This window comes from Pongo pygmaeus, chromosome 9 (genome assembly GCF_028885625.2).
Source record: "Pongo pygmaeus isolate AG05252 chromosome 9, NHGRI_mPonPyg2-v2.0_pri, whole genome shotgun sequence".
NCBI lineage: Eukaryota > Metazoa > Chordata > Mammalia > Primates > Hominidae > Pongo > Pongo pygmaeus.
In genome coordinates this window covers 126,133,593-126,145,634 of record NC_072382.2, presented here as the reverse complement: position 1 = coordinate 126,145,634, position 12,042 = coordinate 126,133,593, and the positions used below count along the sequence as shown (strand labels likewise).

At 36.2% G+C, this 12,042-nt stretch overlaps 1 protein-coding gene across 1 annotated transcript; it reads left to right on the top strand.

Annotated features, from left to right (window-relative positions):
- The first annotated feature begins 523 nt into the window (after positions 1-523).
- On the top strand, positions 524-1,456 carry LOC129009039 (olfactory receptor 143-like). The gene has a single exon (XM_054441718.1). The coding sequence runs from the start codon at positions 524-526 to the stop codon at positions 1,454-1,456; it is 933 nt and encodes a 310-aa protein (XP_054297693.1).
- The last annotated feature ends 10,586 nt before the right edge of the window (positions 1,457-12,042 follow it).

Here is a 12,042-nt window from a genome sequence, read left to right as displayed (position 1 = left end):
TGTCGAAGATGGAGGTCTGTGCTGTTGGCAATTACTTCCTTCATCATCAGCAACTTTGACCCTCTCAGGACAGTGGGGAGGAAGGACCCTAAAGGTCCTGCAGCAGTTAGTCCTCCAAGGATAGAAAGGTAAGCATTGAATCACTTTTGTCTTGACAATGTCCGTTCAAACTCAAAACTATATAAATCAAAGATTCTGGGGGAATACCATCAATTCATTGCTTTTTCCAGCTTTAATCCTTAGAGAAGTTTGAGGAGAAGGAAGGGAATATGTGCAGACACATTGGGAGGTCTACCAGCATTCTCACGGACAGACATGCAACATGATGAGGGAGAAGGGCAGGAAAAGGGAATTCTCAGGTATCATTATAGAAAGTATTAAGCCTTGGATGCCTTGCTATGTGTCTTCAGATATCCTGGGGTTTGTAAACCAGTAGATTCAGCTCTCCCTCTGGAGATAAAGAGTGAGGGTCCATTATTAATGTTTTCTACACCTGTTCCTACAGATCACACCCAGCAAGTGAATGGCTGTGGAAAATGACTCTTCAGTGACAGAGTTTATTCTTTTGGGATTAACAGACCAGCCTGAGCTCCAATTGCCCCTGTTTTTCCTGTTCTTGGTGAACTATATGACCACCATGGTGGGCAACTTGAGTTTAATTAATCTAATTTGCCTGAATTCACACCTTCACACTCCCATGTATTTTTTCCTTTTCAATCTGTCCTTCATTGACCTCTGTTATTCATTTGTCTTTACCCCCAAAATGCTGATGAGCTTTATTTCAGAGAGGAACATCATCTCCTTTCCAGGATGCATAACTCAGCTCTTTTTCTTCTGCTTTTTTGTCCACTCTGAGTGCTATGTGCTGACAGCCACGGCCTATGATCGCTATGTGGCCGTCTGCAAACCCCTTCTGTACATCGTCACCATGTCCCCTCAGATCTGTTCTCTGCTGATGCTTGGTTCATATGTGATGGGGTTTGCTGGGGCCATGGTCCACACAGAGTGCATGATGAAGCTCATCTTTTGTGGCTCCAACATCATCAACCATTACATGTGTGACATCTTCCCACTGCTCCAGCTCTCCTGCAGCAGCACCTATGCCAATGAGCTGGTGATGTCTGTTATTGTAGGCACAGCTGTTATAGTATCAAGCCTCATTATCTTAATCTCTTATGCTTTGATTCTTTTCAACATCTTTCACATGTCCTCAGCCGAGGGTTGGTTCAAAGCCATCGGTATCTGTGGCTCCCACATAATAACTGTTGGCCTATTCTATGGATTTGGGCTGATCACTCATGTTAAGTTATCATCTGATTGGTCTATGGGTCAGGGGAAGTTTCTCTCAGTGTTTTACACGAATGTGGTACCCATGCTGAACCCCCTCATTTATAGCCTCAGGAACAAGGATGTCAAACTTGCTCTAAAGAAAACCCTAAAGAAAATTACAAACTGAGTAGAGCCAATGGTGCTGCCTTAGCCCCTTCTCCAATTGCTGAGTCTTCCTCTCCTCTTCCTGCTCCTCCTCATCTGCTTCCTCCTAATCTTTTTTTCCTTCTCTCCATCTTTCTTTCTAAAGTCATGTTGGCAAGGTTTCTGCCTTTCTTCCCTCACTATGCAATGTAACTGTGTGGGTCTATCCTTGGACAGAAGAGTCGTCCTCAGTCCCAAGGTGGCCCAAGCCTGAGCTTTGTTCCCCATACTGAGGCAGGAGAACAGCAGAGGAAGTTGGGGGTGAAGGGGACCTGTTGGATGTAGGTTAGCTTGAGCAATAGCAAAAGCAAAACCTGCAAGACAGCAGCAATAGAACATATGAAATAAGGGCGTAAGCAGCAAGTAGATAAGGGAGTAAGCAGTGAGTTGGAACATGCAATGTAAGGGAAGTAAGTAGGAGGGACTTGTAGTAGCAATTTGGTCATGAGAAGTAAAAATAAAGATGAGCAATTTGGTCAGAATAGATAAAGTAAGGTTAAGGAAGGATGAGCAATTAGCTTATGAGAAATAAAGTGAGGTTAAGGCACAATGAGGGAAAGGCAAGGATGTGCAATTCATTTACGGGAGAGAAGGTGAGGTTAAGCAAGTAAGGAAAAAAACATGTAAAAGGCCATGAAATGTAACAAACCAGGGCTGATACCACTCGCGGGTCAGCCTGATCCATTGCGGATCATACCGTGCTTAATAAACCTTTTGCTGCTTTGCTATTTGCGTGTGTGTCATGTCCAATTCTTTGTTCATGGCACCAAGAACCTGGGACTTCACAACATTAGCCAGTAACAATACCAGGTGGAGATGCTGAGTTGATATACTTTCCTATCTAAGGATAACACTACCTACTATTTTTTCTTATGTGTCTCCCTCATCGAAGGTACGCCAGAGAGTTGGATGCTGTCTGACAAATTCATTTCTTTCTTGCCTTCTCTGAAACAATTACATAGAGCCCTTTCTTGTTTCATTAGTTTTATTATTTATAACCACATTAAAAGAGAGAAGGGATGACAACAATTGTGGACAAGGTAAAGTTGTAAAAATCTCCAGAATTTTTCAGGGTTCTTTTAAGAGTGGTTCTTTTTTTTAAAATTAATTAATTAATTAATTTATTTATTTATTATTATTATACATTAGGTTTTAGGGTACATGTGCGCAATGTGCAGGTTAGTTACATATGTATACATGTGCCATGCTGGTGCGCTGCACCCACTAACTCATCATCTAGCATTAGGTCTTATTCTGGATTTCTGGCCTCACATCTGTAATGGAACTGCACACCTTATTGGACCAAGGTTCTGTTCTTACAGATGTTTACAGACGGACTAGGTTCACAACTCTATCCACCTTTCTCAAATCCTACCAATAATGACAATACATTGGTCAACTTATATTTTGTTGTAATAGAATTGACATTGTTACCACCTTGTTCATGTCCACAATGTCTGTGGATTGTGATTGTGATTAAAAGTTTTACAATGATATTCTTGGCAAAAGAATAAAGTGCTATGTATAATGAGTGTCAAGATTTTCTGTCTACCTAGCTGTGTAACAGGGGTTCTTATTTGGAAAAAGAGATCCAATACTTCTTTTAAAAAGCAAACAAAATTATATGGCACAAATTTGCCTGATTAAGATTTATTCTTTTAATATGTAAATTTGACTTTTTTTTCTCTGAGAATCAAAAATGGAATCTGCGGCCCATGCTGTGTGCTGCATTTTTAACAAATCACTTTACATTTAGATCTTCTTATCCTGTTCTCCAGATGAAGAAATGATATGTGACTTGCTCAGGGTCACACAGCTAATGACACAGAGCCTGATTTTCGAAACCATTGTTCATCCCACGAATAAATTGAAAAAAAAAAGAAGTCTGGGAAGAAAGAGGGCTTCTGGGGAGTTATTTCAGAATGAGCTGGAAGAGGGGGGTTGTATGGGAATGATGGTGCCCTCAGTCAAAATGCCTGTAGCACAGATATGCTCTTCAAGGCTTCGATCCACAACTAGAAAAATGAACTTGCCCCTGCAAAGGTTTGATTTTAAGGTAGGGTAAACAGGGTGAGCTCCAAAGACATATTTCATCCAGATCTTTTAATAATAGTGATAATTTCCTAAATGGTGAGGCTGAGGAGTTTGGGTCAAGCCTTCCTGATAAGGCATGTCACTATTTCCATAGTAGTGTATGTACTGTACAGGCCTATTAGATATTATGCCTTCATTTAGAAACAAAAATAGCTACTCATGACAAAAAGAAAAGAAAATCAGGCTCTACACAGAAATTAAACTGTCTATTGCCTATTATTGATAGTGGCAGGAGACAGAAATGCCTAGGCAGATAGGGGCAGGTCCCCAGTGAAACCCTACCTTCAAGCCAAAGACAGTTTAAAGCTTGAAAGCCAAGCTACAAGTGAAATCCATGGACTGGATTGAGAACCTGTCTTTCTGTCTGGTGCACTTTCCTCTGATTGATCCCCACACTTCATCTATTTTACATTTACCTACCCTTTCCCAATTGATTTTCTACACCGTCTTCTGCCCACCTTTGAATGGTGTCTTTGCTTTAATCTTTTTTGCGTACTTACAAACCAATCAGCATGCACTCCCCATTCTGAGTCCATAAGAATCCCTGGATCTAGCCACACCGGGAGAGAAACCACAAGAATGCAGTGGTGGGGGGCCACCTCCCCACATCCCCTCTCGGCTGACAGCTGTTCTCTCACTCAATAAAATTCTTCTCTGCCCATCCTCACCCTTTGAATTGTCAGTGTAACCTCGTTCTTCTTGGACACGGGACAAGAGCTCAGGAATTGCTGAATGTGGGTACAATCTATAAGACAGGCAGGCTGAGTGGGTGAGGTGCCTCTAGCAGCAGGACATGGGCTGAGCAAGGCCCTGGCAGGGGGTAGGGGGTGTCACAGGCCATGGAAGTCCCCAGTTGGCAAAGTGGCTGAGAAAAATCCTGCATCATTACTACTGTGAATGAACTTAGGGCAAGATGCCCCTCAAAGGATATATCATAGGTAGGGGACATGATTAATTATCATTGTAATTTTTATGTTTATACAAAGATACCATAATTTTTGAAAAGTTCTAAAACATTTTGTGAGAATAGCCTTAGAAGATGATATTGCTGGCTAAGTACTTTACCTCTATGTGATTAAAATTATTGGTGTTAGAGTGAAGAGTGAAGTTTTTATATTCATTATGATATTTATCTTACTTACTTAATTTTATTTAAAACTTTTATTCCTGAAGCAGAGTCTGAATGTCTGTATTTGCTTTTACCTTTCTTGTGCCTACATTCATTATAGTGCCTGGTTAAAGAGAAACCTTAAAACTGTTTGGTTTGGATTTTGCTCTAAAGCACATATTTTAGAAGTTCATGTTTTAATGACATAGAAAAAGGTGTATAAAATTCATGTCTATAACCACCCAGTACTTAACAAAAAAGTAAAATGTGAATTGCAGTCATAGAATATACACTGTGATCTGAGTACTGTATTGTAGTCAGCAGCACTCCTTCATGGAAAATGAATCAGCAACTAGCTTGACTTAGTTCTGTGAAGTCAACAGGCTTATTTTATACATTGAATTTCTTGTGTTGAGCTGGCAAATGTAATTGATTTCACTTTTTAATTAAAACCACTTCTAATAATATTTATAACTAAAGTTTAAATTAAAGCCTATTATCTTTTAAAATTAATGTAATGAGGCCAGGCGCGGTGGCTCACGCCTGTAATCCCAGCACTTTGGGAGGAAGAAGTGGGAGGATCACCTGAGGTCAGGAGTTCAAGACCAGCCTGATTGACATGGAGAAACCCCGTCTCTACTAAAAATACAAAATTAGCCGAGGGTGGTGGTGCATGCCTGTAATCCCAGCTACTCAGGAGGCTGAGGCAGGAGAATCACTTGAACCTGGGAGGCAGAGGTTGTGGTGAGTTCAGACGGCTCCATTGCACTCCAGCCTGGGCAACAAGAGCGAAACTCCATCTCAAAAAAAAAAAAAAAAATTAATGTAATGAGAAAATTAGATATAAAATAACTTTCAAATGTGTAAGCTTATTTTAAAATTATTGAATGTTTATAAGTTTTGTATGTGTAATTTGGTAAAGATATAGCTATTGTCAAATACTTCTTTCTTATTTGTTGTATCATAGTTTCTCCATGCACACAATTCAAACTGGAAAAACATACTAACATACGTTAAAGACACACAAAATCTTTCTTTTTCACATAAAAGCTTAATTATATTAATTATATATATTTTAAACACATATTACGTTGCATTAACTTAAAATGGCAATATCCCAATGTTTAACTTTCAAGAAAAACGTTGAGTTAGAAATTATATTTTGAGGTTCATGAAATGGTGCCTATTTACCAACCAAGTTCATTTCATCACCCGAAGGAATTGAAATGTTATCAGATCCTGGATTTGACATAGCACCAAGGTTGACTTATTAATGAAAAGGTTTTGAGGTACTTCTTTCCAAACATCTCATTCTTTCTCCTTTATGAAAATAGACTGGGACAGAACTTTCTAACTACTGCATAGCAGATAGATAGAATGGCAAAAGGGGTTCGAGGTTAAGGTACTATGCCTAGGATAGTCAGGTTGGGAATTTCAGATTGGTTGCTTTGGCAGATTTAGCTTGGGAAGGGCTCCTGGGTGGTCAAGAGTAAAGAAGTCTGATGTGACGGCACACCATGGCTTTGGCAGGAGCAAGAGCAGTGAGACAAGATAGCATTCATTGCTCCACTTTAAAATCCCAACCAAAGAGATGCTTTGCCCCTGGATACCAGCTACAGCTGTCACATGCAGAGGGGGACACAGCTTATTGTAAACAAGAGGCCCAGGGGTTTGCTGAAGGGGTTTTCAGGTGCCCAAGAAGTATAGAGCCCAGCCTTAAGTGCTGCTGTCTGTGGTCTGGTCTCTCTGTTCCCAGATCAGATACTTCTGCCCATTTCCAGCTGATGTATTCTGTTAGTATCGTCTGTTAGCATGACTGGTCTAAAAATGCACAAGTTTTCTGCAAATTAGGGTATCTTTGTTATTTGGAAATATTAAGTAAAAAAGTGAAGTTGGTTCCAAACTGATTCAAAATAAAATTTGTCAATGAAAGAAAAGACCATTTGCATTATTTGAATGGGATTTCAATTTTAAATATTTGGCTGATTTTTTCAAAACAATTTTAAATTCTGTTACTTTTACATTCAAATTTGTTGTTGGTGGTGATTGCAAATATTTATTAGTTATAATTACTAAGAATTCTCATACAGTAATTACAAGTAGTTTATTCACAAAACCTGATAGAAAAAAATTACTTTCCAGGAGCAAGCACAAATTTTTATTGATTATTATGAAGATATTTTATTTGAAAATGTTATCTAATAAAAATAAAATAATCACAATTCTGATTTTAAGTGTATTTTGGGTTTTAAATAATTTACATTAATATGGTACATACTGAAAAGACTCTGTTTCCTTATTTTGTCGACAAATTTATCATATGCATTGAAAATTTCACAAAATATTCATTTATAATTTAATGAATAATGAAAACAGTCAATGTAATCACTACCGAGTTCATAAAGTATTGCCAGACATTTTTATTAAGTATTTTTCACTGCATTTTTCCCCAAGTGGTTGTTTAGATCTCAAACACCTAATCCAACAATATGAGATAGTTAAGTTGTTAAATAGTTTAGTCCAATTTAGGGCTAGTGGACTGGGTGCACTCACTACATAGTTCAACTTTTTTTTTTTTTTTTTTTGAGACGGAGTCTCGCTCTGTCCCCTAGGCTGAGGCGCGATCTCGGCTCACTGCAAGCTCCGCCTCCTGGGTTCACGCCATTCTCCTTCCTCAGCCTCCCGAGTAGCTGAGACTACAGGCGCCCGCCACTACGCCCAGCTAATTTTTTTGTGTTTTTTTAGTTGAGACAGGGTTTCACTGTGTTAGCCAGGATGGTCTCGATCTCCTGACCTCGTGATCCGCCCGCCTTGGCCTCCCAAAGTGCTGGAATTACAAGCGTGAGCCACCGCACCCGGCCATAGTTCAACTTTTGATGATAGCCGAAGAAATATTTGTATATTTAGCATTAAGAAAGTGAGGTGCTATATATTTCAGTTTGTGAGTTTTTGTAAGTCTCTTTCCATTACATATTTGGTAGACTTCAACATTATACAGAATCATGTAAATAATGTACACAGGAGAGAAAATACCTAGAGGAGATTAGATAGCTACATATATTGTCACAGGTATTTCCCTCAGAATTTTCCTGTGCCTCTTTGATTCACCTCCTTTTAATTCCTATACTTGAACCATTACACTTGTCCATTCAAAATATGTTAATAACCTTTTTTTTTTTTTTGGTCTGTCCGGGACCTTGCTTTTGTCATTAATTTTCACTGTATAACAGATCCATGCTGGACTTTTCAAAAATAAGCTGTTGGAGAAATAATAAAAAATAAAGATAAATATATACAATCTAAAATAAGTTTCCAGAGCTGAGGAGTTTTCTCCAGCTTCTGTTGGGCTTATAGTTTTGCAAGCACTTAGAAAGATTCTTTTCTTTCCAGATTTTCTCAATGCACATTATTGTTTCTCTGTGTAAGCTGGATCCATCTTATTTGCTTAAAATTAATGCATTAGTCTTCTTAGCTTGTCTATTTATTGAAAAACTCACAATTATCTCTCTTTTTTAAATGTTTCCTCTTCCTAAGTTGCCTCCATCACCGACTTCTTATTTCTAATGTTCTGACTCAGGGAAATCTCTAGTTAACCCCTGATTTTGAAGGATAGTCATACTGGCTATCCTTGAATTTTAGTGAGGTGGGCCTTTACAACTTTGGTAATCACGCTCAGCAAATCTGAGGCATTTTGTGATAATGCTTTTCAGCTGTTCACCCTTGCCAGACAGAGGATAGAAACCTTGGGCTTGAACTTTCAATGGCTCACTCGTAAGCAGGAAACATGGTTAGAATGGAACATATATAGAGGGAACACAGCCAAGAAAAGGATTTAGAAAAACCAGGCTTTGGTTACATCATCTGAACTGTTGGGTCAGGCTTCATGGGAATCCAAAGAAATATTTAAACTTTTAATTTAAATCATGCAAAAACTTTATTTCATTGTTAAAGATACTTTTTCCCCCAAATGCCAATTGACTGGTCTTATAACCATGGGATGTACACCAATGTGAACGTATTCCTTATAGTATGCAGCATTATTCAACTTAAACTTACAAAATCTCTTTTTGCTGAAAATGAAGGAAAAAGCATTCTTATTCACAAATTAAGAAATTCAAATAAGCAAATTCAAAGTATTAGCCATAAAATGTGAATTGCAATTTTATAGCTATACCAACATTTGATACTTTAATACAAGGCTTATCAATGAGTAGTCGATCTTTATACTTCATATTTCTTTTAAATTTATAGTCGAAACATAAATAAGCAACAGAAAACTTCACTGATAGAGACTTTTTCCCCTTAGAAGTTTTGAAAATGTTAACACTGGATGCAAAGAAAAGCAATTCCGGCATTCTGCTAACCATTATACTTTGCATATGCTGTAACGACTAGTTATTATAAAATATTTATATTTTATAATATATTTTATATTATTTATATTATATTTTATATATAAATATAAAATACATTATATATAAATATATTATATTTTATATATAAATATAAAATATATTATATATAAATATATTATATTTATATATAAATATAAAACATATATATACAAATATAAAATATTATTTTATATATAAATATAAAATATATTATAAATTATATTAATAAATATAATAATTATTATAATAATTATAATTATAATATATAATTATATATTATAATATATATTAATAAATATAAATATAATATTATATTTTATAATATTTATTATTATTTTTAATTGAGATGGCATCTTGCTCTGTCACCCAGGCCGGAGTGTAGTGGCACAATCTCAGCTCACTGCAACCTCTACTTCCCAGGTTCAAGCGATTCTCCTGCCTCAGCCTTCAGAGTAGCTGGAATTAACAGGTGTGTGCCACCACACCCGGCTAATTTTTGTATTTTTAGTAGAGACGAGGTTTTGCCATGTTGACTAGGCTGGTCTTGAACTCCTGGCCTCAAGCAATCTGCCCGCCTCAGCCTCCCAAAGTGCTGGAATTACAGGTATGAGCCAATGTGCCTGGCCTGTTTATTTCTTTTTAATTGCTGAAAGATATGTTTTCTAGGTATAGAAATCTAGGTTGACAGTGTTTTTTCTTTTAATAATTTAAAGATATTGCTTCACTGTTGACTGGTTTACTCTGTATTGACAAAAGCCCTGTTTTTACTCTTCCCTTCATTATTTTGTATATAATATATTCTTACCAAACTCTTACCCACCATCAGTTGCTTTTAAGATTTTTTTCTTTATTATTGGCTTTAATCAATTTGATTGTTATGTACTTTGGAGAAGTATTCCCCATGTTTCTTCTGCTCAGAGTTATTTTGAGATTCTTGGAGCTGTATAGGTTTGTAATTTTCATCAGATTTTGAAAAATATTGGCCATTAGTTATTTAAATATTTTTTATGACTCCACTTTTTTGGGATTCCAATTACACATATATTGGGTCATCCGAAATTGTCTCAGAGTTCACTAGTGCTCTGTTGATTTATTTTAGTCTTTCTTTCCTCTTTATGTTACTCTTGTTATGCTCCCAAGTTCACTAATCATTTCTTCTGTAGTAATTTTCTGTTAATCCCATACTGTGTATTATTTATTTTAATCATGATATTTTTTTATCTCTTGACATTCTTATTGGTTTTGGTAATCTCTTTCATGTGTTTAATTAACATGCTAATTCTTTCCTCCAATTTCATAGCCATATGGGATATATTGATAATAGCTGCTTATTGTCTGTGTCTACTAATTCTAGCAAATCTGTCATTTCTGGGTATGTCCTACACATTGATGTTTTCCTCATTACGGGTTAAATTTTTGGTGTTGTAAATGGTATTGCTTTTCAAAAATTTCAATTTCCAATTGTTTAATACTAATAACTAAAAAAATTATGGTATGTTTTGTGACTTTGCTAAAATACCTTATGAGTTGTCATGGTATTCATTTTTAGGCTTTTGGGGATTTTAAAATAAAGGCAATCATGTCATTTACTAATAGAGATAATCTTATTTCTTCTTTGTCAATCTAACTGTCATTTATTTCTTTTTTATTGCCTTATTTTACTACCTATAACCTCTAGGACAATATTAAATAGCAGTAGTGAGAGTGGAAATACTTTTCTTGTTTCCATTCTTAGGGGTAAGGGATTCATTTTCATCTTAAACTGTGAAGTTAACTGTAGATTTTCTTGTAAATGCCCTTCATCAGGTTGAGGAAGTCCCCCTCTATTTAGAGTTTTTCATGCTTTTTCCCCCCAGCTATTTAGATGATCATATAGTTGTATTTTTTAGTAGTCTTTTTTATGGTGAATTATATTGATTGATATACAGATATTAAACCAGCTGGGCATTGCCAAAAATAAAATGTACTTTCCATGATATATTTTTGTTTTATGCATTGATGAGTTCAATTTGCTAAAATTAAAAAAAGTTTGCATCTGCATTTATGAAGGTTATTGAGTTTTTTTTCTTATAACTACTTTGCCTGCTTTTGTTATCAAAATGCTTGTTTATAAAATGTATTGCAATTGTTTTCCATCCTTTTTAATTTTTCAAGGAGTTCATGTAGAATGAGTATTATTTCATCTGTAAATGTTTGGTAGAATTTAAGAACAAAGCTATGTGGGCCTGGAGTTTGATTTGTGGAGAAGTTTTTAACTGAAAATTCAATTTTTATTTATTTTATTTTGTTTTATTTTATTTTATTTTATTTGAGACAGAGTCCTGCTCTGTCTCCCAGGCTGGAGTGCAATGGCACAATCTTGGCTCACTGCAACCTCCACTTCGTGGGTTGAAGCAATTCTCCTGCCTCAGCCTCCTGAGTAGCTGGGACTACAGGTGTGTGCAACCACAACCAGTTAATTTTTGTATTTTTAGTAGAGATGGGGTTTCACCATGCTGGCCAGGCTGGTCTTGAACACCTGACCACAGGTGATCCGTCTGCCTTGGCCTCCCAAAATGCTGGGATTACAGGCATGAGCCACCATTCTTGGCCTGAAAATTCAATTTTTAAAATAGATATAAGGCCATTCCAGTTACCTACTTTTTTTTTAGTGAGTTTTGGCAGTTCATGTCTTTCAATAAATTTATCCTTCAATAGTGGTCAAGTTTATTAGCATAAATTTAAAAATTACACAATTTTCCCTTACTTTCCTTCTGATGTCTATAGGATTTGAGGCAATAGCTTTCATTTTCATATTTTAGTCATGTGTGTCTTTTTTCTTTTTTGTTTTACATGTCTGGTTAGTGGATTATCATTCTCATTAATATAAAAAACAAAACTTTTAGGTTAATCAATTTTATATATTGTTCTTTTTCCATTTGATTTTTTTTGGTCATTTTCTTTATCATTTATTGTTCTGCTTATTTTGAATTT

What these genes read in the sequence shown, in the direction of transcription:
- LOC129009039 (XM_054441718.1), top strand. Translation starts at nt 524, where the DNA reads ATGGCTGTGGAAAATGACTCTTCAGTGACAGAGTTTATTCTTTTGGGA.